This window comes from Staurois parvus, unplaced genomic scaffold (genome assembly GCF_062004578.1).
Source record: "Staurois parvus isolate SC_StPar_1 unplaced genomic scaffold, SC_StPar_1.0 ptg000081l, whole genome shotgun sequence".
In the NCBI taxonomy this organism is placed as follows: Eukaryota; Metazoa; Chordata; class Amphibia; order Anura; family Ranidae; genus Staurois; species Staurois parvus.
In genome coordinates, this window is record NW_028317877.1 from 11,736,162 (window position 1) to 11,764,139 (window position 27,978).

Genomic DNA, 27,978 nt, shown 5'->3' on the forward strand with positions numbered 1-27,978 from the left:
TTTACATAGCAAAAAAAATAAAAATCCAAGTGGTGAATAAATACCACCAAAATAAAGCTTTATCTGTCTCAAAAAATTGCTAAAAAATTCATATGGGTACAGTGTTGCATGTCCGCGCAAATGTCACTCAAAGTGTGATAGCGCTGAAAGCTGAAAATTGGCCTGGACAGGAAGGGGGTAAAAGTGTCCGGACTTGAAGTGGTTAAAATAAATGGAGTGGAAAACCCTTGCTCTATTCAAAATTAGTAAAAACATTTTCAATTAAGTTGTATTTAAATTATCTGTTCTTAAAAGATTATAACTAGAGATGAGCGAATCGAACTTGGCGAAGTGGAATTCGTTTCGAATATTAGGAAAAATTCGATTCGCGTCGAATCCGAAAATTAGCAAACTTCGGATGCACGAATCGAATTTTTCCCAATCGGCCGATTTTCATCCCTTCTACAGCCGGCAAAAAGTGTCCCTGCAGAGAGCTCCGCTATTTCTGACAGTTCTCTGACAGTTCCTTCACATTTACAGCGGTTGAAACATTGTATCTATTTGTTTCCATTTAGGATACAGATGTTTTTATTCGGAAACAAATAGATACAATGTTTCAACCGCTGTAAATGTGAAGGAACTGTCAGAGAACTGTCAGAAATAGCGGAGCTCTCTGCAGATACACTTTTTGCTGTACTGGAATTCTTCTTATTTTCATCCTACTTCTTCTTCTTCTTCTTCTTCTTCATCCTCTTCTTCTTCATCCTCATCCTCTTCTTCTTCTTCATCCTCATCCTCTTCCTCTTCTTCTTCTTCTTCATCCTCATCCTCTTCTTCATCCTCATTCTCTTCTTCTTCATCCTCTTCTTCTTCATCCTCATCCTCTTCTTCTTCTTCTTCTTCATCCTCATCCTCTTCTTCTTCTTCATCCTCCTCTTCTTCTTCTTCTTCATCATCCTCATCCTCTTCTTCTTCTTCTTCTTCTTCCTCACCATCACCCTCTTCTTCTTCATCCTCATCCTCTTCTTCATCCTCATCCTCTTCTTCTTCTTCTTCTTCCTCATCCTCTTCTTCTTCTTCTTCATCCTCATCCTCTTCTTCTTCTTCTTCTTCTTCTTCTTCATCCTCTTCTTCTTCTTCTTCTTCATCCTCATCCTCTTCTTCTTCTTCTTCATCCTCATCCTCTTCTTCTTTTTCTTCATCCTCATCTTCTTCTTCTTCTTCATCCTCATCTTCTTCTTCATCCTCATCCTCATCCTCTTATTCTTCTTCCTCATCCTCATCTTCTTCTTCTTCTTCTTAATCCTCATCCTCTTCTTCTTCTTCCTCATCCTCATCTTCTTCTTCCTCATCCTCATCTTCTTCTTCATCTTCCTCTTCTTCTTCATCTTCTTCTTCTTCATCTTCTTCTTCATCTTCTTCTTCTTCTTCTTCTTCATCTTCTTCATCTTCTTCTTCATCTTCTTCTTCATCTTCTTCTTCTTCTTCTTCATCATCTTCTTCTTCATCATCTTCTTCTTCATCATCATCTTCTTCATCATCTTCTTCTTCATCTTCTTCTTCATCTTCTTCTTCTTCTTCATCTTCTTCTTCTTCTTCATCTTCTTCTTCTTCTTCATCTTCTTCGTCGTGCCCCGTGACTGCCCAAATGAGTGAAGTGTGCGGTGATTCTAAGATCGACGGCACTCATCTGCATGTCATACTGACTGACAGTATTATTTCTCTTCCCCAGCAGACTCCAAGGGCATTTAAATTAAAGGTACAGTGTTCTGCACTAATATAAAGGCTCTCTGAAGCCTAGAAACCCTTTTAATAAGTTAAATTCGCGGCGAATAAATTCGCATCGAAACGAATTTCTCCCGCAAATTCGGCGAATCAGCCGAATCGAATTTTTGAATAATTCGCTCATCTCTAATTATAACTTTCAACTTTATGGTGTCTGAACATACCAATGTGTATAGGCACTTCACAATGATAAATTATGATTTACTTTTTTCTCGTAACAGTTATAATCTATATCTATCTATCTATATATATATATATATATATATATATATATAGAGAGAGAGAGAGAGAGAGAGAGAGAGAGAGATGTGGTATCTTTTACAGAGTCATCTTGGCTTGCAGCTTCTACATAAGCTTCAGGCTGTGTAAAAATGATGTTCTTTCTTTAGTGTATTTTAAGGACGACAGTAATTCAGTATAACAGAAGTATTTTGTGTTCCTATACTAAGCCTGCAGGTGGAACCTTAGGCTTCTTTTCAAGTTTTGCAGTTTCTCTTAAAAATATAACCCTGCCAAAATGATAGATAGTAATCTGTTTTCTCTTCTTAAACCTTTGTATTGATCGTGACTTGTCTGGGGTTAAAGCTTGTAAATAGTGAACTGTATTAAACCATACAAATGTTCACATATACACCATCTTCCTTTTAAAACACAAGAATGTTATACACATGTCTATTGGGCAGTTTATATTATTTACAGTGCCTTGAAAAAGTATTCATACCCCTTGAAATTTTCCACATTTTGTCATGTTACAACTAAAAACGTAAATGTATTTTATGGGGATTTTATGTGATAGACCAACACAAAGTGGCTGATAATTGTGAAATAGAAGGAAAATTATAACTAGTTTTCAAAATATTTTACAAATAAATATCTGGAAGGTGTGGCATGCATTTGTATTCATACCCTTAACTAAAATCTAGTGGAACTTCAGAAGTCACCTAATTAGTGAATAGAGTCCACCTGTGTGTAATTTATTCTCAGTATAAATACAGCCGTTCTGCGAAGCCCTCAGTGGTTTGTTAGAGAACATTTTGAATTGTGAAGTGGAAGGAAAATGATTTTAAAAAATATTTACAAATAAATATCTGAAAAGTGTGGTGTGCATTTGTATTCAGCCTCCTTTACTCTGATACCCCTAACTAAAATCTAGTGGAACCAATTGCCTCCAGAAGTCAATTAATAAATAGAGTTTACCTGTGTGTTAATTTAATCTCAGCATAAATACAGCTGTTCTGTGAAGCCCTAAGAGGTTTGTTAGAGAACATTAGTGAACAAACAGCATCATGAAGGCCAAAGGAACACATCAGACAGGTCAGGGATAAAGTTGTGCAGACGTTTAAAGCAGGGTTAGGTTATAAAAAAAATACCAAGCTTTGAACATCTCACAGAGCACTGTTCAATCCATCATCCGAAAATGGAAAGAGTATGACACAACTGCAAACCTATAAGTAATCAAAGATCCTCCTGCGCTATAAATGGTGAAAAAGACCAACTTAAAGCTGCCAACACTCCCCTGCTGATACCTAGTACAGTGTAAACTTCATAAATAAATCAACTGCAAACCTACCAAGACATGGCTGTCCACCTAAACTGACAGGCTGGCCAAGGATAGCATTTATCAGAGAAGCAGCCAAGAGGCCCATGGTAACTCAGGAAAAGCTGCAAAGATCCACAGCTCAGGTGGGAGAATCTGTCCACAGGACAACTATTAGTTGTGCATTCCACAAATCTGGCCTTTATGGAAGAGTGTCAAGAAGAAAGCTATTGTTGAAAGAAAGCCATACGAAGTCCCATTTGCAGTTTGCAAGAAGCCATGTGGGGCACACAGCAAACATGTGGAAGAAGGTGCTCTGGTCAGATGAGACAAAAATTTAAACTTTTTGGCATAAGCAACATGCTATGTGTGGCGGAAAACTAACACTTCACATCACCCATCACCGCTATAAATCTGCCTTCCACACCTACTCCTCCTCCCTCCATGCCGCCAAACAAGCCTACTTTCTGACCCTCATCAAGACCCTCTCCTCCAATCCTCGCCGACTCTTCTCCACCATTAACTCTCTACTCTCTCCACCCCCACCTCCACCCAGCACCTCACTCACCACCCTTGAGATTGCCAATCACTTCAAAAACAAGATTGACACAATTCGCAAGGACATCACCGCAGCTCACACTCCCTCCAACTCCGTCCCCTCTCACAAAGCCATCCCCTCATCACTCCTCTCCCACGGCCCCACCAACTGCTCTGACCTCCACCCCACCCAACATTCCTCACACTGAAACCCCCTCAACACTCCACACCTTCAACCTTACTACCATCGAGGTCTCCAAGGTCTTCTCTGATGCCCGCCTCACCACCTGCCCCCTCGACCCTATCCCCTCACAACTCCTGTGACCTCTCCCCCCCATCCTACGCTCCCTCACCTACATCTTTAATCTCTCCCTCTCTGCTGGCACATTCCCCTCCCCTCTGAAGCATGCACACATCACCCCCATACTTAAAAAGCCCTCCCTAGACCCCAATGACCAGAACAACCTCAGACCCATCTTCTTGCTCCCATTCACATCCAAACTCCTTGAGCGCTTAGTCTACACTCGCCTAAGCTCTCACCTCAACGCCAACAACCTCCTCGATCCCCTACAGTCCAGCTTCCGTCCCCTACACTCCACCGAAACCGCCTTACTCAAACTCTCCAATGACCTTCTAACTGCCAAAGCTAATGGCCACTATTCAGTGCTCCTACTCCTTGACCTCTCCGTGGCCTTCGACACAGTCGATCACCCCCTCCTCCTCAAAAAACTACACTCCCTTGGCCTCAGAGATTCTGCTCTCTCCTGGCTCTCATCCTACCTGTCACAATGCTCTTTCAGCATTACCTATAACGCTACCACCTCCCCCTCACTCCCCCTCTCTGTTGGGGTCCCTCAAGGCTCCGTCCTTGGGCCCCTTCTCTTCTCCATCTACACCTTTTCCTTTGGCCAACTCATACACTCTCACGGCTTCAACTACCACCTCTATGTCGATGACACACAAATCTATCTCTCAACCCGCCACCTCACCCCCTCAGTCTCCGCCCGAATCACAAACCTACTGAACGACATATCAGACTGGATGTCGCTCCACTTCCTTAAACTGAACCTCTCCAAAACCAAGCTCCTAGTCTTCCCCCCAGCCCGCACACCACCCCCCATTGACTTCTCCATCACGTCCAACAATGCCACTATCAGACCTGCCCCACAGGCCAGAGTACTTGGTGTCATTCTGGACTCCAACCTATCCTTCCAGCCTCAAGTCCAATCATTAACAAACTCATGCAGACTCCACCTCCGTAATATCACCAAAATCCGCACATTCTTAACCCCAGAAACCACTAAACAGCTCATCCACTCCCTCATCATATCACGACTCGATTACTGCAACTCCCTCCTCACTGGCCTGCCTCGCCACAGGCTATCCCCGCTTCAGTCGATCCTGAACACGGCAGCAAGACTCATTCACCTTACCAACCGCTCCGTTTCTGCCACCCCCCTCTGCCAATCCCTCCACTGGCTTCCGATTGCACAACGGATCAAATTCAAAATCCTAACACTGACATACAAAGCTGTCCACCATACTGCCCCAAATTACATCACCGACCTAATGTCCAAGTACCACCCAACACGCACACTCCGCTCCTCACAAGACCTCCTTCACTCTAGTTCCCTGGTTTCCTCCTCCCATGCCCGCCTCCAGGATTTCTGCAGGGTGTCATCCATCCTCTGGAACTCCCTGCCCAATCCATCAGACTATCACCTACTCTCCTCTCCTTTAGGCGCACCCTGAAAACCCACCTCTTCAGGGAAGCCTACCCCACCCCCTGCTAATTTGCCGACCTCCTCCACTCTTCCTACCACTCCATCCCCCACAGCTATCTCCTCCTGTACCACTATCCCCTCCCTCCTAGATTGTAAGCTCGAAAGAGCAGGGCCCTACTGTACTGTCGCATGTTCTGTCCCCCTCTGTAATGTACAACGCTGAGCGAACTGTTGGCGCTTTATAAATACTGTATAATAATAATAATAATAATAATCACCCTGAACACACCATCCCCACCATGAAACATGGTGGTGGCAGCATCATGTTGTGGGGATGCTTTTCTTCAGCAGCGACAGGAAAGCTGGTCAGCGTTGTTGGTTAGATGAATGAAGTCAAATACAGGGCAATCTTAGAAGGAAACCTGTTAGAGTCTGCAAAAGTCTTGAGACTGGGGCAGAGGTTCACCTTCCAGCAGGACAACAACCCTAAACATACAGCCATAGCTACAATGGAATGGTTTATATCAAAGCACATTGATGTGTTAGAATGACCCAGTCAAAGTCCAGACCTAAATCCAATTGAGAATCTGTCGAAAGACTTGAAAATTGCTATTCACAAACGCTCTCCACCTAATCTGACAGAACGTGAGCTATTTTGCAAATAAGAATGGGCAAAAATTTCACTCTCTAGATGTGCAAAGCTGGTAGAGACATACCCAAAAAGGCTTGCAGCTAGAATTGCAACGAAAGGTGGGTCTACAAGGTATTGGCTCGGAGGGGCTGAACACAAATGCACAACACAATTTTCAGATATTTATTTGTAAAAATCTTGAAAACCATTTATCATTTTTCTTCCACTTCACAGTTATGTGCCACTTTGTGTTGGTCTATCACATAAAATCCCAATAAGTACATTTACGTTTTGGGTTGTAACATGACAAAATGTGGAAACTTTCAAAGGGTATAAATACTTTTTAAAGACACTGTATACAGTATTTTTTTTATTCTAGGCAAACTAAATATATATACTACCACTGTAGTATTAATCTTGCATACTCAGCATAATCTTTTAAAATTCATCATACAGGTGAAATTCGAAAAATTAGAATATCGTGCAAAAGTTCATTTATTTCAGTAATGCAACTTAAAAGGTGAAACTAATATATGAGATAGACTCATTACATACAAAGCAAGATAGTTCAAGCCGTGATTTGTCATAATTGTGATGATTATGGCTTACAGCTCATGAAAACCCCAAATCCACAATCTCAGAAAATTAGAATATTGTGAAAAGGTGCAATATTCTAGGCTCAAAGTGTCCCACTCTAATCAGCTAATTAAGCCATAACACCTGCAAAGGGTTCCTGAGCCTTTAAATGGTCTCACAGTCTGGTTCAGTAGGAATCACAATCGTGGGAAAGACTGCTGACCTGACAATTGTGCAGAAAACCATCACTAACACCCTCCATAAGGAGGGAAAGCCTCAAAAGGTAATTGCAAAAGAAGTTGGATGTTCCCAAAGTGCTGTATCAAAGCACATTAATAGAAATTATGTGGAAGGGAAAAGTGTGGAAGAAAAAGGTGCACAAGCAGCAGGGATGACCGCATCCTGGAGAGGATTGTCAGGAAAAGGCCATTCAAAAGTGTTGGGGACTTTCACAAGGAGTGGACTGAGCCTGGAGTCAGTGCATCAAGAGCCACCACACACAGACGGATCCTGGACATGGGCTTCAAATGTCATATTGTCGTAAATGTCAAGCTGCTCCTGAACAACAAACAACATCAGAAGCGTCTTACCTGGGCTAAAGAAAAACAGACCTGGTCTGTTGCTCAGTGGTCCAAAGTCCTCTTTTCTGATTAGAGCAAGGGAGGGGCACACACTGCAAGATGCTTGAAGTCCAGTGTGAAATTTCCACAGTCTGTGTTGATTTGGGGAGCCATGTCATCTCCTGGTGTTGGTCCACTGTGCTTCATTAAGTCCAGGGTCAACGCAGCCATCTACCAGGAGATTTTGGAGCACTTCATGCTTCCTTCCGCAAAGGAGCTTTATGGGGATGCTGACTTAATTTTCCAGCAGGACTTGGCACCTGCCCACACTGCCAAAAGCACCAAAACCTGGTTCAATGACCGTGGGATTACTGTGCTTGATTGGCCAGCAAACTCGCCTGACCTGAACCCCATAGAGAATCTATGGAGCCTTGCCAAGAGAAAGATGAGAGACATGAGACCGAACAATGCAGAAGAGCTGAAGGCTGCTATTGAAGCATCCTGGTCTTCCATAACACCTCAGCAGTGCCACAGGCTGATAGCTTCCATGCCACGCGGGATCGAGGCAGTAATTGCTGCAAAAGGGGCCCAAACCAAGTACTGAGTACATATGCATGCTTATACTTTTCAGAGGTCCGATATTGTTCTATGTACAATCCTTGTTTTATTGATTGCATGTAATATTCTCATTTTCTGAGATTGTGGATTTGGGGTTTTCATGAGCTGTAAGCCATAATCATCACAATTATGACAAATCATGGCTTGAACTATATTGCTTTGCATGTAATGAGTCTATCTCATATATTAGTTTCACCTTTTAAGTTGCATTACTGAAATAAATGAACTTTTGCACGATATTCTAATTTTTCGAGTTTCACCTGTATATTGCTATTAAATGTTCAAGATCGAGTATCAAAAATGTGTTTACATGTTTTATTTATCAGCTTTGGGCATCTGTTTAAATATATGAAAGTACTTTCATAATCTGTGGATGAAGTAAAAAGTTTAAGTGGACCTGATACAGATCATCAATTTAGAGGCAGCAAGATTTTCCAGTACGTTTATCCTGCCGCGTAGAATCCTGCATGAAAGTTCCTGTGAGCTTATAGAAAACCACAATTTTTAAATTTCTAAGTTGTTAAAATATTCTTTTATAATATTAATATTTGTAGAGAATTCTTATTTTAAAATTATCACAAAAAGAGATGCTATTGGTCATTCGACATTCTCTGTTTAATTGAAACTCCAGACAACCCTATATGAACAGAACAGGTGCGGGGGGGGAGTGGAGTGGCAATTAATCAGGAGTTTATTTTTCAACAGAGCAATTAAGAACAGACAGATAGATAAATATGTGACAGAGAGCATAGGAATTCACCTGCTGACTAAAAATGTCAATATAAAATATTTATCTGCAGATATATATTTACCTGACTAAACTGAAAGCATGTTTTTAAATGATTTTTAGTCTTGAACATGATACATAAATAAATAAAATATATTCAAAAACATTCTTTCTAAGGTAAACGTAGGCAGTTTACATTAGACATGTGACGGAAAAATGCATAAACAATGGCAATTTTCAGTGTTAACAGTATATCAAAACTATTTTTAGACTCAGATATACATACAGTTTAAGTGTGGTATAAACCTTGACTCTTCATTATTTAGCAAACTCCAGATTCAGCCAAAAGTTCATGACCATACTGTCAACAGATGGAAGTATGAAACAAAAAATTTTTGTATTTTCTGAGTCCTGATTACACAAATGACCTCCCCTGACAAGCTCATTAGGTGTCTGTTATAAGCAGGGGCGGACTGACAACTCATGGGGCCCCCGGACAATAGGGGATCATGGGGCCCGTGTCCTTGCCCAAACTCAAAAAAGCCTATAAAAAAGGTACCAGGGGCATCTCATGGGGCCCCCTACTGACCCCGGGCCCTCGGGCAGTGCCCGAGCTTCCAAATGGTCAGTCCGCCCCTGGTTATAAGTCTCTGACGTGTCCCAGAAAGGACTTATATACATTTCTTCATCTCTGTAAAACTAGCTTTTTTCTCTTAGTACTACTGATCTTATACTTGTATGTTCACCACCATCTGGTGTCCTAAGGAGTGAAGTACAGCCCAACAACATCAGAAGGATGGCAAGGGATACAGGTTTTCATATATTTTTCTAAAGCCCAAACATGTCAGCCAGCAACAGTCTACAGTAAATATGGATTTTTTAATTATGCTGTATCTCGTTGAAAGAAATCTTTGTATTGTTTACCAGGACTGCTCACTTGCTTTTGCCACTACACATGGTCTTGCTGTACTACTTACAGTTTCTATATAATTTACATTATGGAGAAGCAACATTCAATGGCTAGAAGGCAAAGCAAGTAGATCTTTCTGCTAAACGTTATAAGAAGAAAAAATTTTCAGCTCTCTAGTAGTGACACTAAATCATATCTTTTGAATTAATCTAAAACAACATACAGTATATCTGTAAGCCTATGAAGAAATCCTTTCAGTGCCAGTGCTGACAATCTGGCAGTTTCCACAAATGCTGGTATGTCTGAAGATATCTGTGACCTAGTTAAAGCTTTTGAGTAAGGCCCAACTTCAGTCAACTTTTATTAAAGTTCAAATGAGCATTGAGTTTAAATCAGGTAAATATATTGCAGGTGTAGGAGGTTGCTGAGTGTGAGAGAGAAGCCCATACAGAAATAGTATTCATACCCCGTGATTAGAGATGAGCGAATTATTCAAAAATTCGATTCGGCTGATTCGCCGAATTTGCGGGAGAAATTCGATTCGATGCAAATTTATTCGCCGCGAATTTAACTTATTAAAAGGGTTTCTAGGCTTCAGAGAGCCTTTATATTAGTGCAGAACACTGTACCTTTAATTTAAATGCCCTTGGAGTCTGCTGGGGAAGAGAAATAATACTGTCAGTCAGTATGACATGCAGATGAGTGCCGTCGATCTTAGAATCACCGCACACTTCACTCATTTGGGCAGTCACGGGGCACGACGAAGAAGAAGAAGAAGAAGAAGAAGAAGAATGAAAAGAAGAAGAAGAAGAATGAAAAGAAGAAGAAGAAGAATGAAAAGAAGAATGAAAAGAAGAAGAAGAATGAAAAAAAGAATGAGAAGAAGAATGAAAAGAAGAATGAAAAGAAGAATGAAAAGAAGAAGAGGAAGAATGAAAAGAAGAAGAAGAAGAATGAAAAGAAGAATGAAAAGAAGAAGAAGAAGAATGAAAAGAAGAAGAAGAAGAATGAAAAGAAGAATGAAAAGAAGAAGAAGAAGAATGAAAAGAAGAAGAAGAAGAATGAAAAGAAGAATGAAAAGAAGAAGAAGAAGAATGAAAAGAAGAAGAGAAGAATGAAAAGAAGAATGAAAAGAAGAAGAAGAATGAAAAGAAGAAGAAGAAGAATGAAAAGAAGAATGAAAAGAAGAAGAAGAAGAATGAAAAGAAGAAGAAGAAGAATGAAAAGAAGAATGAAAAGAAGAAGAAGAAAAATGAAAAGAAGAAGAAGAAGAATGAAAAGAAGAAGAATGAAAGGAAGAAGAAGAAGAATGAAAAGAAGAATGAAAAGAAGAAGAAGAAGAATGAAAAGAAGAAGAAGAATGAAAAGAAGAAGAAGCAGAATGAAAAGAAGAATGAAAAGAAGAAGAAGAAGAATGAAAAGAAGAAGAAGAAGAATGAAAAGAAGAAGAATGAAAAGAAGAATGAAAAGAAGAAGAAGAAGAATGAAAAGAAGAATGAAAAGAAGAAGAAGAAGAATGAAAAGAAGAAGAAGTAGAATGAAAAGAAGAATGAAAAGAAGAAGAAGAAGAATGAAAAGAAGAAGAAGAAGAAGAATGAAAATAAGAATGAAAAGAAGAAGAAGAAGAATGAAAAGAAGAAGAAGAAGAATGAAAAGAAGAATGAAAAGAAGAATGAAAAGAAGAAGAAGAATGAAAAGAAGAAGAAGAAGAATGAAAAGAAGAAGAAGAAGAATGAAAAGAAGAATGAAAAGAAGAAGAAGAATGAAAAGAAGAAGAAGAATGAAAAGAAGAAGAAGAAGAATGAAAAGAAGAATGAAAAGAAGAAGAAGAAGAATGAAAAGAAGAAGAAGAAGAATGAAAAGAAGAATGAAAAGAAGAAGAAGAATGAAAAGAAGAAGAAGAATGAAAAGAAGAAGAATTAAAGTACAGCAAAAAGTGTATCTGCAGAGAGCTCTGCTATTTCTGACAGTTCTCTGACAGTTCCTTCACATTTACAGCGGTTGAAACATTGTATCTATTTATTTCCGAATAAAAACATCTGTATCCTAAATGGAAACAAATAGATACAATGTTTCAACCGCTGTAAATGAACTGTCAGAACTGTCAGAAATAGTGGAGCTCTCTGCAGTGACACTTTTGCCGGCTGATCGGGAAAAATTTGATTCGTGCACCCGAAGTTTGCTAAAATTCGGATTCAATGCGAATCTAATTTTTCCTGATATTTGAAACGAATTCCACTTCGCCAGGTTCGATTCGCTCATCTCTACCCGTGATATTTTCCACATTTTGTCATGTTACAACCAAACGTGGTGGCAGCATCATGTTGTGGGGATACTTTTCTTCAGCAGGAACAGGGAAGCTGGTCAGAGTTGATAGGAAGATGAATGGAGCTAAATACAGGAATATCTTAGAAGAAAATCTGTTAGAGTCTGCAAAAGACTGGTGCAGAGGTTCACCTTCCAGCAAGACAACAACCCTAAACATACAGTTAGAACTACAATGGAATGGTTTAGATCAAAGCATATTCATGTGTTAGAATGGATCAGTCAAAGTCCAGACCTAAATCCAATTGAGAATCTGTGGAAAGACTTGAAAACTCTGTTCACAGATGCTCTCCATCCAATCTGACAGAGCCTGACATATTTTGAAAAGAAGAATGGGCAAAGATTTCACTTTCTAGTTGTGCAAAGCGACATCCCCAAAAAGACTTGCAGTGAAAGGTGGTTCTACAAAGTATTGACTCAGGGAGGCTGAATACAAATGCACGCCACACTTTTCAGATATATCTTTGAAAAAAATGTTAAAAACCATTTATCATTTTCCTTCCACTTGAGAAATATGTGCCACTTTGTGTTGGTCTATCACATAAAATCCCAATAAAATACATTTACGTTTTTGGTTGTAACATGAAACAATTTGGAAAATGTCAAGGGGTATGAATACTTTTTCAAGGCACTGTATATGAAGAGAAAAACTTCATAAATGCAACCCCAAAGTTGATCACTTAAGGGTGGTAATCTCCCGTTCATGTTCAAACATCAGCTTAGTGATACCATCATGAATCTTGTTGATTCTTTAAAGCTTATCTCCCCTTTCCCTCCCCCCACACCTATAAAAAAATAGTATTTTGCAGCTTTCCATTCCTTGGATAAAGTGGCTGTATTAAGTTTTTTTTCAGGCTTTTTTCCCTGTATTTCCCCCACAAAATTGCTTAATAACACACTTTTTTTGCTGCAAATGTCTGTCTTTGTTCATAATAAGAACATTGCATTTCTGGCAAGACCAACTGGTATTTTCTGTGCTTGTTATTAATCTGAGGAATGGTATGCTGCAATACAATACGGTTTTGTTTCTGGGTTTAGTTATCCTTTAATGCGACCAGTGACCTTACTGAGCAATAGAGAGGCCCAGGAGATCTGACTTTTACAGGAAAAAGTTAAAATCTGTATATCATTTTAGCTAAATTTATCTCTGGATCTTCTAAACATTTTTTTCACTGACATTAATCTCTAATTATGCATGTTTCTAATCATAAACTCAGTTTGAATTACCAAGGTTCATGACAGGTTTACTGTAAGATCTAGTACAATTTAGAGATGTAAGCATTTGATAGTAAAGATTCTAATAATATTCGAGAATGAATGTCAGTTGTCAACAAAGTCCTAGACACAAAGCAGACTATATCATGCATATCAATAAACACGCACAGATTAATATTCTTTATACAGGGTGGAACTGGTAATGAAAAAGACAGCTCTTGATGCACTTTCTTAGTTTAAATATATTATAAATAAATAAACCTTAATGTCACATAGGAAAATATGTAGCACTGAGGTGACTAAGACACTTTAAAGAGCACATAAAAAATTCCATTAACATTATAACGCACAGAACATTTCATATTGCTTCTCAGCTGGCTTATTATTGTAATAAAATTCTAGATAACCAAGGCCACTGGGGACAATTAGGTCATTTTTGCTGCTGTTTTGTGCAAAGTAATACATCACAGTTTTGTTAAAATTCAAAGTATTACTTTTTACAAATAAAAAAGATACACCTGATTTTATTGGAGGGGGTAAAATACCCTAAATAGGTCAAGTTTACATATCCTAGCTGTGTTGTACTTATTGGAAAAGTTTCCCTTTCAAGTCAAATGTTAAATATTCTTACCTACACAAACCATACAATAAGAATATAATAGTTTTTTTTCTTTGTTCTTACATCTTCACCATTACATTGCAATATTGGTTCTCTGTGGGCACTGGGGAAGGGGGAGGGAGGGCATGTTCTCTAAAGTCCCTGGTAGAAGCACATCTTTTTAAATTAATAATACATTAAAGCCCAACACCAGTCAAAACTTCACCTTTCATTTTGGATACAACGAAGGCTAAACCCCTTTTTTGGAGTTTTTATCACTATTTGTGCTCCTGTTAGGTAAATTTTCCTTCATTTCTTAAATATTTAGGGGCTTTACATAGAACAAGAAAGAAGGGGAGTTCTCCCAGTAGAATTACAGACAGTAAAAAACAATCTAAAAAAAAAGGGAGGGAGGGTTAAAATTCGACTGGGAGTTTTATTTTTACTTTCTGTCTGGATGGAAGGCGTTAGTGAGGGGAAATCTAGCAAACCATTAAGACTTTATAGAGGTTCCCCACTCACTCTAGCCCAGCCATTAAAAACTAAAAGTTCAGAAGGTAAAAAAGTTTTTCTATTAATGGATGGGTTTAGGAGCTGCATGACCACCATTTATATTCACACTACAAGTAGTGGATTATTCCAACTATGGGGCAAGGAATAAATATTGCCGACCAGCACACAAAAAATCTTTTCATTCACAAGACTTAGATCTTGCCTCTTGAACTACAAGACAATCAGCTAACTGCTGTCCATTGGCATTTAACAAGGGAGTAGTAGTACCAAGACTTAACACAACTCTACCCTCTTTCCAGTGTGCAGGACAAGGGAAGCCAACTTCAGTGGTAATATTGCTCATGGCTTCATTACTGTCACAAGGATTGGATGCCCATCTCTTCTCCAAATGTCTACAAGACTTTAGTGTACATTATTAACATACAATATATTATCAAATATATGAGTCCTCATATTTGTGTTTTTATTTTGCATTTCCAAACTTTATCATATTTGGCCTTTTTTTATTCTAGTACCATAGTAATCAAAAGCCCAATTTACATTGTAATATCAAACATTCATCTATCAGTAATTTTATAAGTCTGCTTGAATAATTCCTAACATGGTATAATATACAGCATCAGTACACATTAAAAAAAAAAAAAAAAAAAAAAAGCTGTACTTATTTATTAATAGAACACATTCTTTGAGAGTCTGAGTTAGTCTGCTGCAGACCTTAGGAATATTTCCTCAGTCTCTTTTCCCCTAGTGATTAGGCCGTAGCAAGCTAACCTTGTACACATGGCCTAGAACATAAAATCTACTGTATAGCAGTAAGGTTTATATGATTGTATCATGTAGGGGAAGACAATTAGCCCAGATGCTGACCCGGACTGAGGACTAAACAAATGTTGGCAAAGGAATTGCTGGGGAGAATACTCTGATCTCCTTGATAGGTAATGAATACCTGCAAGTGTTTCATTCACACAATATTAACATGTATGCACATTTTTGAAAAATGTAACTGATACTGGGTCCACTTTACGTCTCGTAAGTTAATTGATCCCTTATGTACTGACAATATAATAAATCTATACATATTTTCCTACCTGATAATAAGAAAATGTGTGCAACATTTATGTGCAATCTAAGTTATCTTTGTAATGTTTGTTTTCTACCAGATATTTCTGTCATTGAATACTGACAAATGCAGTTTCCTATTTGAAAATGGATCTGCATTCTCAGCTCAGCTGCACACCATGGTACAATGATGCATTGACATATAAATAACTGTGGAATACAAGCAGCAATGTAAAGAAAAGACACCAAACTTTGGATGAGAAACAGGTTTATTTATATTTTGTACAGTGTTTTAGAAATGGACTCAGCATTCACAATTCTATGCTTTAGGATATTCAAGTAACACATCATCTTGAAGTTCTTTTTTCTACAATCATTTAATGATAAATTGTCTAAACAGCTTTCAGGCTCACTTAAAGATTTATTCCATTGTCCAAGCAAATAACACATTAATTGAAACATAGTGCTGTAAAGTATATTTAAAAGAAAGATGTAATACACGGTTTTTAAACTGTATGCAGAGCCTATATTCACTATATCTGCTCACATAACAGTGAAAATGCTCACACTAAGATCAAACTTAATAAATGTTTTGAATATATGTTAAATGGTATAAAATAAATTTTTTGATTATGGCCTTTTAAAATCAATAATGTTTCATTCAAAAAACTAAGAAATGAGATCTCTAGAAAAAAATATTTTCACACATATGTGCCCTAAAATGTAGTTTTTATATAAAATAATGCAGATCTCCAAGGTAATATATTATTTTAAATGTTTGGTAAAGTGTGTAAACAAAATCCCTGTATCCTAAATAAAAAGGAAGCTGAACAGGTAGTAGAACAATGATTACTGTATGCTGTCAAACACATGAAATTATTTTTGTATGCTATCATAAAAAATTTTTTTTTAGTTGCTTTTGTGTTACTGTTGTGATTTATTGACTATATGTATTCTTAGATACAGACTCAAAGTGGTTCTAAATGCTCAAGGTTTTGTACCTTCATGCATTCTATGCATGAAGGTAAAAAAAACCTTCTCTGTGCAGCATCCCCCCCAGCCCCCTCTAATACTCACTTAAGCCCCCTTTCCATCTGGCGATGTGCACTGGAGTCTCGACTATCCCGGGACTCCCTCTCCTTATTGGTTGAGACAGAAGCGGGAGCCATTGGCTTTCACTGCTGTGAATCACAGCTAGTAAATCAATGAGAGAGGGGGCAGGGCTGAGCTGTGGCTCCATGTGTGAATGGATACACGGAGCAGTGGGTGTCCCCATAGCAAGCTGCTTACTGCGGGGGGACCTGACAGGAGGGAGGGGCCAGGAATGTTGCCGGGGGACCCAAGAAGAGGAGTATCCGGGCTGCTCTGTGCAAAACCACTGCACACAGCAGGTAAGTATAGACATGACTGTTATTTAAAAAAAGAAAAATAAGTCTTTAGAATCACTTTAAACCTGCAAAAGTACATTATTCCAAGTATGGGAACCATTTTGCATACATTTTATTTCATCTGACCATAGCTCTTTGAAATCTTGTTACTGTATTTTGCATGTTGTCAATGCTCTTTAAATTGCCTTTTTTAACAAACATATCTGAACATTGATGTGCTAGGACATACGGTACTTGATTATTACATACAAAATACAGGAAATACAAAATAGATACATAAAATATCAATCACTTGGACAAAATAAAATAAAATAAAAATAGAAAAAAAAAACCCAAAACAAATACCTAAGACTCTTTTTTATTCATTTTTATAATGTCTCTGTATGTGTCCCTCCCCGGGCCCAGTTTCACGCTTTCTCGATGACTTTTCATCATGGCTACCATACTTTCTTTCCTCTGAGGTGCCAGCTAACATCCCTGGTGACTTTAACATCCCAGTCAATGTTCACACCCCTGCCACCTCTCAACTACTCAACCTAACTTCCTCTTTTAACCTAACACAATGGTCACAATCCACCACCCACTCCAATGGCAACACCCTTGACCTTGTATTCACCCACCTATGCACTCCCTGTAACCTCTCTAACACCACTTTTCCTCTCTCTGATCACAACTTTATTAGCTTCACACTCTCCCTGCCTCCTACCTCCCATGCCTCCAACCAGCAAACCGTTACCTGTAGAAAACTCCATCACCTCAGCCCTGACCTTCTCCACTCCGCTACTGAGCGCCTCTACGATGAAATTGCACCCCTGTCCTGCTCAGAGCTGGCCACATCTGCCTACAACAACTATCTATAATTCTCCCTGGACGCTCTTGCTCCTCTTTGTACACGCAGAACCAGGCCTTGCCTGTCACAACCCTGGCAAACAGATGACACCAGAAGTCTCAAGAGAGCCGCACTCTTGAGCGAGCATGGCGTAAAAATAAATCCCTGAAAAACTTTACTCTCTACAAATCCGCTCTTCTCAAATACAACTCCAGCCTCCACACTGCTAAGCAAACCTACTATAACACTCTCATCAAGACCCTCTTATCCAATCGTCAACTCTTCTCTACCCTTAATTCCTTACTCCACCCCCCACTGCCTCCACCCACCAACTTACAGCACAGCAGATTGCAAGTCACTTCAAGAAGAAGATCGACACAATTCGTGATGAGATCTTCAGTGTCAAGCATCCTCCTCTAACCAACATACCAGACCCAACACCAAACTCTACACTCTCCTCCTTCGACCCTTTTACCACCAAGGAAGTTACCGAACTCCTTTCCAAGGCCCACTTCACCACCTGTCCCCTGGATCCTGTCCACTCACGACTGTTGCAGTCTTCTTCCTGCTCTATCCTAAACTCTCTAATCCACATCTTCAACCTCTCACTCTCCATGGGTACATTTGCCTCCCCACTCAAACATGCACTGGTTACCCTCATCCTCAAAAAACCCTCGCTGGATCCCACCTGTTTGAATAACTTAAGACCCATCTCCCTGCTCCTGTTTGCCTCCAAGGTTCTCGAGCTCCTTGTTCACAACCGAATGAACTGCTACCTCATCGACAACAACCTTCTTGATCCCCGACAGTCTGGCTTCCACCCACAACATTCCACAGAAACTGCCCTGCTAAAACTCACTAATGAGCTACTAACTGCTAAAACCAACGGCCATTACTCCATACGCATACTCCTTGACCTATCCGCTGCCTTTCACACAGTCGACCACCCGCATACAACTCAGTGTCACATACAACTCCTCCTTCTCCGCTCCGCTTCCTCTTTCTGTTGGGGTACCCCAAAGTACTGTTCATGGGCCCCTCCTTTTCTCTCTCTTTACCTCCTCCCTGTGCCAACTGATAACCTCCCATGGCTTCCAATACCAGCTCTATGCTGATGACACCCAGATCTATCTCTCCACTCCCCAGCTCACCCCCTCAATCTCCTCACATATCACAAATCTACTAAGCGACATATCAGCATGGATGTCACATCACTACTTTAAACTCAATCTTTCAAAAACTGAGCTTGTAATATTTCCTCCTCCCCGATCCCCCACTCATAACTTTACCATTAAGATCAACAGCACTACCATTGGCCCTTCCTCTCATGTCAGGGTGCTAGGCGTAATCCTAGACTCTGACCTCTCCGTTGGGCCCCACATCCACTCAATGGCTAAATCCTGCCGCCTCAACCTCCGGAACATTTCCAAAATCCGCCCCTTCCTGACCAATGACACCACAAAACAACTTATCCATGCCTTGGTTATATCCCGCCTCGATTACTGCAACTCCCTCCTCACTGGTCTACCATTACACAGGCTATCCCCCCTTCAGTCTATTATGAATGCTGCTGCTAGACCTATACACCTTACCAACCAATCAGCCAGTGCTGCCCTTCTCTGCCAATCCCTCCACTGGCTTCCACTAACCCAAAGTTAAAAATGCTAACCACAGCTTACAAAGCCATCCACAACACTGCCCCTAGCTACATCCCCAACCTCATCCACAGATACCGCCCAAATCGCCCACTCCGCTCCTCCCACGATATCCTCCTCTCTAGCTCCTCATCACCTCCTCCCACGCTCGCCACGCTCCAGGACTTCTCAAGAGCCTCTCCCATCCTCTGGAACTCCCTACCACAGTATGTCTGGTCAGCCCCCACCCTGTCTGCCTTTAGGCAATCTTTGAAAACTCACTTCTTCAGGGAAGCCTACCCCACCTCCACCTAAGAACTGTACTTGAATCACCTCCGCCAGATCATCCCCCGCAGCTATCACCTTTTGTATCACCTTCCCCTTCCTTTAGATTGTAAGCTCCACAAGCAGGGCCCTCCTATTCCTTCTGTACTCAAATATATTGTAGTTGTACTGTCTCCCTTATATTGTAAAGCGCTGCGCAAACTGTTGGCGCTATATAATACCTGTATAATAATAATAATAATGTGTCTCTGGCAACAAGTGCTGTACAATTGATAATAGTGATGTTATATACTATGTAATTCAGCATCACATCAGTGACATGCTAGAGCAGGGTTTCTCAACCTTGGTTCCGTGGAACCCTAGGGTTCCTCCAGAGGTTGCCAGGGGTTCCTTGAGCAATGAGCAATTTTTGCCTCTCAGGTAAGTTCCCACTGACACTGATCTTTTTAGCACTCTGTAAGGGGGTAATTCTTCCCAATGACCACAAGAGTAAGGAGCATTATTACCTCTAACTAAAATTCATGATACATTTGTGTGATAGTCAAAGTCATTATTAGCAGGGGTTCCTCTGAGCAGGGGTTCCTCTGCATTGAAAAGGTTGTGCTAGAGTATGCTAAACCAGATCTTCCCCTCAGCAAATTACTTTAAACATTCCAATAACAAAACATTTTAATTTACTTTAAATATTCTATTGAGTCTATTGAGTCTTCCAGCTTCTACTGGTATATTTGCCTATTTTAAAGTATCCATTCAAAATGTTTTAGGCAGTTAGGGATAGTTAAAATACATACATCAGCTGTATCCCTTAAATGTTTCTGTAAAGAATAATAACAATAAGGATTGCCATTGTAACTGAGACCAAGCCTAAAGACTTGATGGTTCTTTACATTCCAATAGCAAAATATTTTAATTTAGAGCTTAGTAAATATTCCAGCTCCTACTAGGCATATTCACTAATTTTAAAGTATAAATTTGAAATGTTTTAGGCAGTTGCAGATAATTATTAGACTTAATTTAGCCTGAATTTACAGTTATGTTGGAAAAAATGCATACTTCTGTTGAATTCCTATGAATGTTTGCTTGCTTTCTACAAAGCAGAATGGTACTAAAGATCACTGCTGTAACTGAGACTAAGCTTAAAGACTGGATAGTTCCCAAATGTTCTGGTACCCATTTCAGGAAGGAAGTCTGACTCCCTGTGAAGCCTCGCCATGGTAATACTATGCTTACAAAGGCATACCAATCACAGTAGGCTTTTTAAAATAAGCAGGGTGAAAACAAAGGCTTTCAATGCTCATATGATGACATCATTGTGAAACCAACTTAAAGTTATGATCCACCAGGTTAAAAGTCATACTTTTCCACCAAGTGCTGCTTCAGTATTGCTCTGTTAAGAACATTGTAATGTGCCATAGGAACATTCACTAAGCTGATGTGACTCCATTAAAAAGAGATTTGCTATGCGTTACTACACATTCTCACTGCTCTTTGCACTTCCTTATTGGATAAGCTTTTGTAAGCATTTATTTTGTGCTGAGAGGATATAATAAAAATTCAGCTTAATGTTTCACCCGAAACAGGTTCAGACATTTCAGCATATCTATGGTATCAGGTATTTTTAAATCACCAGAATCTAACATTGTAATGTTACTTGTACAAGATTTTCTATGTGAGCCGAAAGCAACTGATAGCATATTTTTTTAGATGAAGATTTGTCCTTGTCCGCAAAATTCAACAATGATGTAATCTCTGGAACCACATTATTTCAATTTTGGGATTTAGTTTCTGATGGTGCTTGTCCACTTTTACAACAAAAAGCAATCCAGTGGGATGAAAAAAAAACATGCACACATTAGGATAATGAACAGAATCCCACCATGCAGCCCTAAAGATCATGAACAGAGCTAGCTCTACACAATCAATAAGTTATTTTCTTTTTCTTGTTTCAGTAAAAGCATTTTTTCTGCCGATCCATCTTCTTTCTGTAAGAAAGGACAGAAAAAGAAAATGCATGTGGGAGTTATATATTCAGTCATTATAACAATCTTTAATTTAGATTCCACTGCTTCACTGAATTTATGTTATCTGGTGCAATGTTTTACTTATCATGCAGTTGGAAATACTTAATTGCATTTTAAATACTGTTGGAAAATTGATAAGCTCAAATTTTTTAAATAAGAAAAATTATGAAAAAGCATATTTGAGCCATTTAAAGGAGAACTGTTTTATTTTTGGGATGAAGTATGATGTACCCTAAAGCCCAAATGAAGTTGCATCCCTAACTTTAAACATTTGCTCTCCAGGGAGCAATATATACTCTCCTCAGCAAGTGTTGCTGATTGGAGAGCTGTGTTACATTCACCTCTCCTGTGATCCAGCTTTGATTTCCCTCCCTGGTGGGCATCCTCCTGCACTTCTGGGTTTCAGGAGAAAACGTGTTGCTGCAGTCCTCAGTACCTGTCTCTGAGGGCTCCAATGTACCCTCTGTGCTGCTGTGTCTCCAGTGACTCCATGTCTCCTGTGACTCCAGTAAACCTTATGTGCTCCCGTGTCTACAATGATCCCTATGTGCTCCTGTTTCTCCAGTGCCCCCAACTCCAAATGTGCTCTTGTGCACCCCTGCATCTCCAAGTGTGCCCTGGTACACAACGCAGCCTTCAGTATGCCCTGCAGTTTCTGACCTGCTATGCTCCATCTCCATCCTTTCTCTGCCTGGATACAGACCTCTGTCTGTGCGTACTGCAAGGAGAGGACTTTTGCTGAGGTTGGGAGGGGCGGGCAAAGTATTAAAAAAAAACAAAAGGTGGACAATGGTTACTATTTTGCTGCACCCATTACTATGCTTCAAGGGCCACATCACAAGAGCATCAAGAGCATCCCTGCTACTCTAATTTCAAGCTCAGAGGTACATTTGCTAGCAATACAAAATAGAAATTACTTTCACATCAATCTTATAGAGGTACCCAAACTATCTGCAAAACAAGGGAAGAAAGGGCGCACCAGCCTTGTGCATTAACTGAGAATGAATTTGATTAAATACAAAAAAGAGATATGTACTCACAAACAACCTCCTCAGAGCCACAGTGGCTCTGAGGAAGAAGGGATCGTCCCTCAAAATGTGTCAGCCATTTGAGGGTCCTCTTGCATTTGGGAGTTGACTTGGGGACTCGGTCACTTTGGAGATTGATATGCCTTTGACACAGTTGTTTGTGAGTACATATTTCTTTTGCATTTAATAAAATTTTGGGTAATGTGCTAGGCTAGTGCACCCTTTCTTCCCTTGTTTTGCAGTGAGCTATTTAGGTTTTCCCCTGATCCTCAGAGGGCAGCAAGACCTGTGATGGCAGTGGACGTACAAGGACCTGAAGTTTCCATCTCATCCTACCACTCTTGAGTGTAAGGGACATTCTTCTTGCTTTCTCTTCTGGTACCCAAACTATATTTCAGCCAAATGTATTTGCCGAATGCATTTGCTAATAGTAAATCATTACATAGATAACTTTATGCACCCCAATCGTTTTTTTTATATATATATATATATATATATATATATATATATATATATATTATTTTTTTTTTAAACTAAGCAAGTAAGTATAACAGGTATGTATTATCTCTCAGACATCAGAGTATTCCCCTTGGCAATACTTTTATCTGATTTTTTTTCCTTTAGAAGGAGGCAGCCATCTTTGTTCAGGCACAATCCAAGCTCAGTATGTACTGCCTGAGATGTTGCTAACTAGATGATGCAGACATGTAATTATTGGTGGCTGTGCAATTCATGGCTGGGTTCACAGATGTCTGTTACAGATCAGTCATTGTAGCCTCTCAGCTTGTGACTTGCTAAAAAATTAGAATAATGCATTTTGATCACTGGGATGGGAAGGGGGGGGGGAAAATATGGCTAAGGAAATGTTTTCTCTTTCTTGCAGCAGATTGGTGACATTACTTCAGCCTACACAAAATTGCTTGACTGGAATTTAAGCAGGCCATAGATGGGTACAATTGCAAATGAAAATTCTTAAGAAAAGAATGTTCCAAGAAAATGTCTTTATTTTTCTAATGATTAGTGGGTCAGATTGACAATGGTTTTACACCTCAGTGTAAAATTTTTCTCAAACTTCTAACAGTGCATGTCGTTTTCATTTGGTAAAATCCATTCATTCTAAAATCAAATGTTAAAAGCAAGTGAAAACTTTCAAAAGTCAAATTAGTGCAAGACATTTCCTAATATTTTCATATAAAATTCTATCCATCTATGGACAGCTTAAAGGGTTACTAAACCCAGGACCCTGCATTCACTATATCTGGTCTCCCACGGTACACACAACATGGAAATGCAATTATTTTCATAAATATAAACTGCTAAATACCTTTTCTCATCAGTAGCTAGAGCAGTCTTGTGACTTCAGCAGAGCGCTGGTTAAAGCTTGTAGGAGGAGTTTTCTTTCTGCTCTAGGAGGATACAAAACCCCTTACCCTCTGTATGGACAGTGCTGATTGGCCCTGTGCTGATCACATGCACTCTCCCAAGAAAAAAAAACCTCTCTAGCAATACACACTAAACTGAGCATGAGCATGTGGCTATGGTTTCAGTCTGTCTTATCAGGTGGACATTTGAAGAAGAGGAGGGACAGAGAAGTCAGGATCAAACAGCCTTTTTAGACAATGCAGAGGATTAACCCCTTAGGTTCCACATTGAGTATAACAAGCATGCTATACAGCATATACAGACTGATTTTACTGTTGTGGGTTTAGTGACACATAAAGGGTTGTTATTAATATTAAAAGGCATTTCTTTGAAATCTTATACTGTTGATATAAATTGTAACATGTCAGCAAATTGTTAAAGCATACTTGTGAAGTTATTTAAAACAACTACCGTATTATAAACCCACCACATGTAATAATGGTGGGGGTACAGTGCCTGTTTCTTAATGAACAAACCATATAATTCAATTTTCTACTGCATCTTTAACATAAGAAGAGAGATGGCCATTGCACTTCCAATGCCAAGTCAGGTTCAGGGGAAATTGCATTTATTTTAATTCCCTTTAAATCTGACTGGGAATTAACTAGGCTAGGGGGAAAATAATCCACATCATAAATAGGCTTCTTAATGTTGACTGTTTGATAATAGCTATGGGATGGAATCTTTTTTATAAGTATAAGTAAATAAGGTCCAATCAATATGTTATGAGTTTTTTGTGTATATATTAATATATTACTCAGAGAAATGTACATAAACGAACAAACTAGTAACTTTATAATTTAATATAGGCTTTATTGTTATTTGACTTGTATTCTAACATTCTAAAATAAATGTTATATATTTTAAACACTATCGAGTTAATGTTGTAAGTAACTGACTTTGCTTTTTGCCAGGTAATTGTGTTTTGCATTACATTTGTGCAACTGTAAATAGACTACTATCTAGACAAATTTTCACTCTATTTCAATGTTACTTTTATAATTGCAGCCAGGCCATCTAAACTGTGCACATGCATAAGAAGTAATTGATTTTTACTCTTTGTTGGTATGCATAAATTCCAATGCTTTTATTATTAGATCATTTATTTAGATGTTTTTTAAAGGGAAACATTTGAAGTGTGGGCAAACATCACAATGATTGTGGATCAGCAAACATCTAAGCCAATACCCTAAGCAGATGTAATTCAGGGAAAAGACTGATTAGTTTAACAGGCTTTGTTTGTCAAAGACAGAAACTTACATAGTGTGTCTGACATTAACTTAGACATTCATTCTCCTATAACAGACACATTAAGGCTGATTTAGGAATCTGACTAAGGAAGTTCAGAATTTTCATGCCAAATTGTGTGAATATTCCCCTCAATTATCCAAACATGTTTATTGCCCCTGAATGTGTTTATTTATTTTTGTTATTACTTTATTGTGTATGTACAGTCAGGTGGTTCAAGGCGCATGAGCTTTGGGACAGCCGGTGGAATGCCCATTTGGTTACCGCTGGCCACCCCGCTGCCCATGCATGGGGGCTCCCTGCATGGTCTTCTGTGTGGAGTGAATGGTTCGGTGTTTGCACTGGGACACAATTCAGGTCACAGATGATGCATCCCCATGTTTCCTGGAGCATGCGTGGTCCAATTTTGCGTCTTGGCTCTGAATGCCATAGCACATGCAAGCTGGAGCAATGGGGTTTATGTTATGTAATCATCAGGGGCAAGGTGGATGGTTTGCAGCACTGCTGGGATGATTTAAAACCTTTGAATCATTGGATGTCAGCTTGGTTGGGGGATCCCAGGCGTGGTGGTGCAATGATAGATGTATGGTGGCTAGCTAGGAGTGTTGCTTGACAGACGAGTAATAACCCTAATCTGTAGAGGATTGGGGATTCTCTATTTTTCTCTTTATGTTTCTGAAATAGATTTCAATGGACTAGTTTCCCCTGGGCTTTTTCTCTGGCTTTAATTGCCTGTGTGGATCCCCCATATATTATGGATTATTATAATTTAATGGTAAGAACTTTTCTCTTTCTGGCTGGGGAAATACTTGGATTCATATCAAACTGCAGTATCTGATCTTTGTTTGGCTTTTTTGTTTTCTTTTCCTCTTATAGTGTATCTGATTATCTAAACTTATTTGAACTCTGGGGATATCTATAGTCCTGAATGAGTGGGTACTGCGCTACTTTAACTGGCAATTGCATGGTCATGCAACACTGTACACAAATGAAATCTATATAATTTTTTTCACACAAATAGAGCTTTCTTTTGGTGGTATTTGATCACCACTGGGTTTTTATTTTTTATTATATAAACCAAAAGACTAAACATTTTAAAAAAGAAAGCATCATCCTATGACTGGTGTGGCGGTGATCCGGGACACTAATGACAGTATGTTAAAAAAGGACACTAAAAAAATTATATATTTTTTATTCATTATTTTAAATATCTCAAACATTTTTTTAAATTTTTTACTATTTTTATTTTAAATACTTTCACCAAAGTAGTTCAATGTCGCCATTCCAACACTGTACTACTGAATGAAAGCTATTGTAACAGCAATGTTTTAAACTGTCACAAATGGGTTACATTCATGACAGCTGTGATTACTACTGATCTGTGATTGACTACAGCTAATCACATGGTACAGGGTGCTGTGATTGGCCAAGGGAGCATGTGCTAGCTGTGGGCCAGTCACAGCTCACTGCAAATGAAGCAAAGCTGTTATAAATTACATTTATTCATAACAGCTTTGTTGACACTCAAAGAGGCACAGTACTGTGAGACGCAATTTGCTGTATCCGGTGGGCTGTGTCCCTCCTGGGTCTGTACAGGCAAAACCACGTACATGTAAGTGATTTTGCCCATGCATACCACCCACCAGCAGTAAATATACTGTGGGTGGTTGGTAAGCGGTTAATTAAGTGTTAACACTGTTTTAAAGTCCATGGACTGCAGTCCAATTATTTGCTCTGTATATATTTACAGTTACATATAATGACAAAGTGAAAACAGAATTTTAGAAATGTTTGCAAGTTTTTTTCTGCTGTTATCAATTAGGTATGGTATTTTTTGGCAACATTCAATGCCAAAGCAAGTTATTTATAAAATGTATAATAACCAGTCAAGAAATTATTTATTTTAATATACTATTTCACAAAATAATTCATTTTTTAATTCTAAAACTTTAAAAAAAAGCACTGTCACCATTAAAAAAAATACCTCCTGGAAAATAAGATTATTTACACTTTCTGCACCCCCTGCCTGTTTTTTTTTATCTACTTTCTCTTTGAGAGTTATGGCTGCTTACTTGCCTCAGTTTTGGGAAAAAACATTACCAAGGGCAAAGCAAAAAATATAGGTATATAAGACTTTTATCACTCAATGGACTAAAAGAAAAACATTTTATTGGAAGCACAAATGCTTATATTCTTTCCCATCCGATGAAGAACACAGGAATTCAGAAACAGTCAGGATTTTCAAAAGCAGTCCAAGAAGATGAGAATAGGAACTGTCTGCAACTCAGAACTACCTGAAGGACCAACACCCAAATCTGAGCCAGATAAGGAGGAGCTCCCAGAAAGACAGGGAAAACTGTCAGAGGCCAATGGGAGATCACAGAGGATGCACCAGACCAGGACAGGGTAGATTACTTCCAAAGGGGAATTATTCCACCCAAACAAACACTGTCACTGAAACAGTGAGTGAACCAAAAACACACCAAAATGGGTGGAACAACATAACTAGATGATAAAGGAGAAATAGACAAACAATGTGATGTAATCAACAGGAAAAAACCCTGAGCAGGGTCTTGGGAGAACTGGTCCCTGGAGGGAACACTGGACAAAACAGATCTACAAACCTTGCACTCCCAACTCTAAGGACTCAGGAAATGAAAGTCACAGTTAAACAATTAGGCTGTTTGGCCAGGTAACCATAATAACAAACAAGATATCCAAAAAAATGTGAGAATCCACATGTATAATATCCCATAAGGGTAGTTAAGTGACCCCCTGAGACTGGCAGAACTCAAGGGTACCAACCAGTAAGTACATACGACTGAAAAA

At 39.1% G+C, this 27,978-nt stretch overlaps 1 protein-coding gene across 5 annotated transcripts in view; it reads right to left on the bottom strand.

Annotated features, from left to right (window-relative positions):
* The window catches only part of SYNDIG1 (synapse differentiation inducing 1), a 419,894-nt gene that overhangs the window by 31,881 nt on the left and 360,035 nt on the right, over positions 1-27,978 (bottom strand). The window contains exon 4 of one of the 5 annotated variants that reach the window (XM_089669786.1): positions 21,307-21,412. The exons of 3 other annotated variants lie outside the window; for them this stretch is intronic. In XM_089669786.1, coding sequence (XP_089525912.1) covers positions 21,341-21,412 — 72 coding nt within the window. In that variant the 3' untranslated portion in view covers positions 21,307-21,340. Of the gene's footprint in view, positions 1-15,545; positions 21,413-27,978 lie in introns of those variants that run through there. One more of the 5 variants, XM_089669785.1, reaches the window with a different exon arrangement.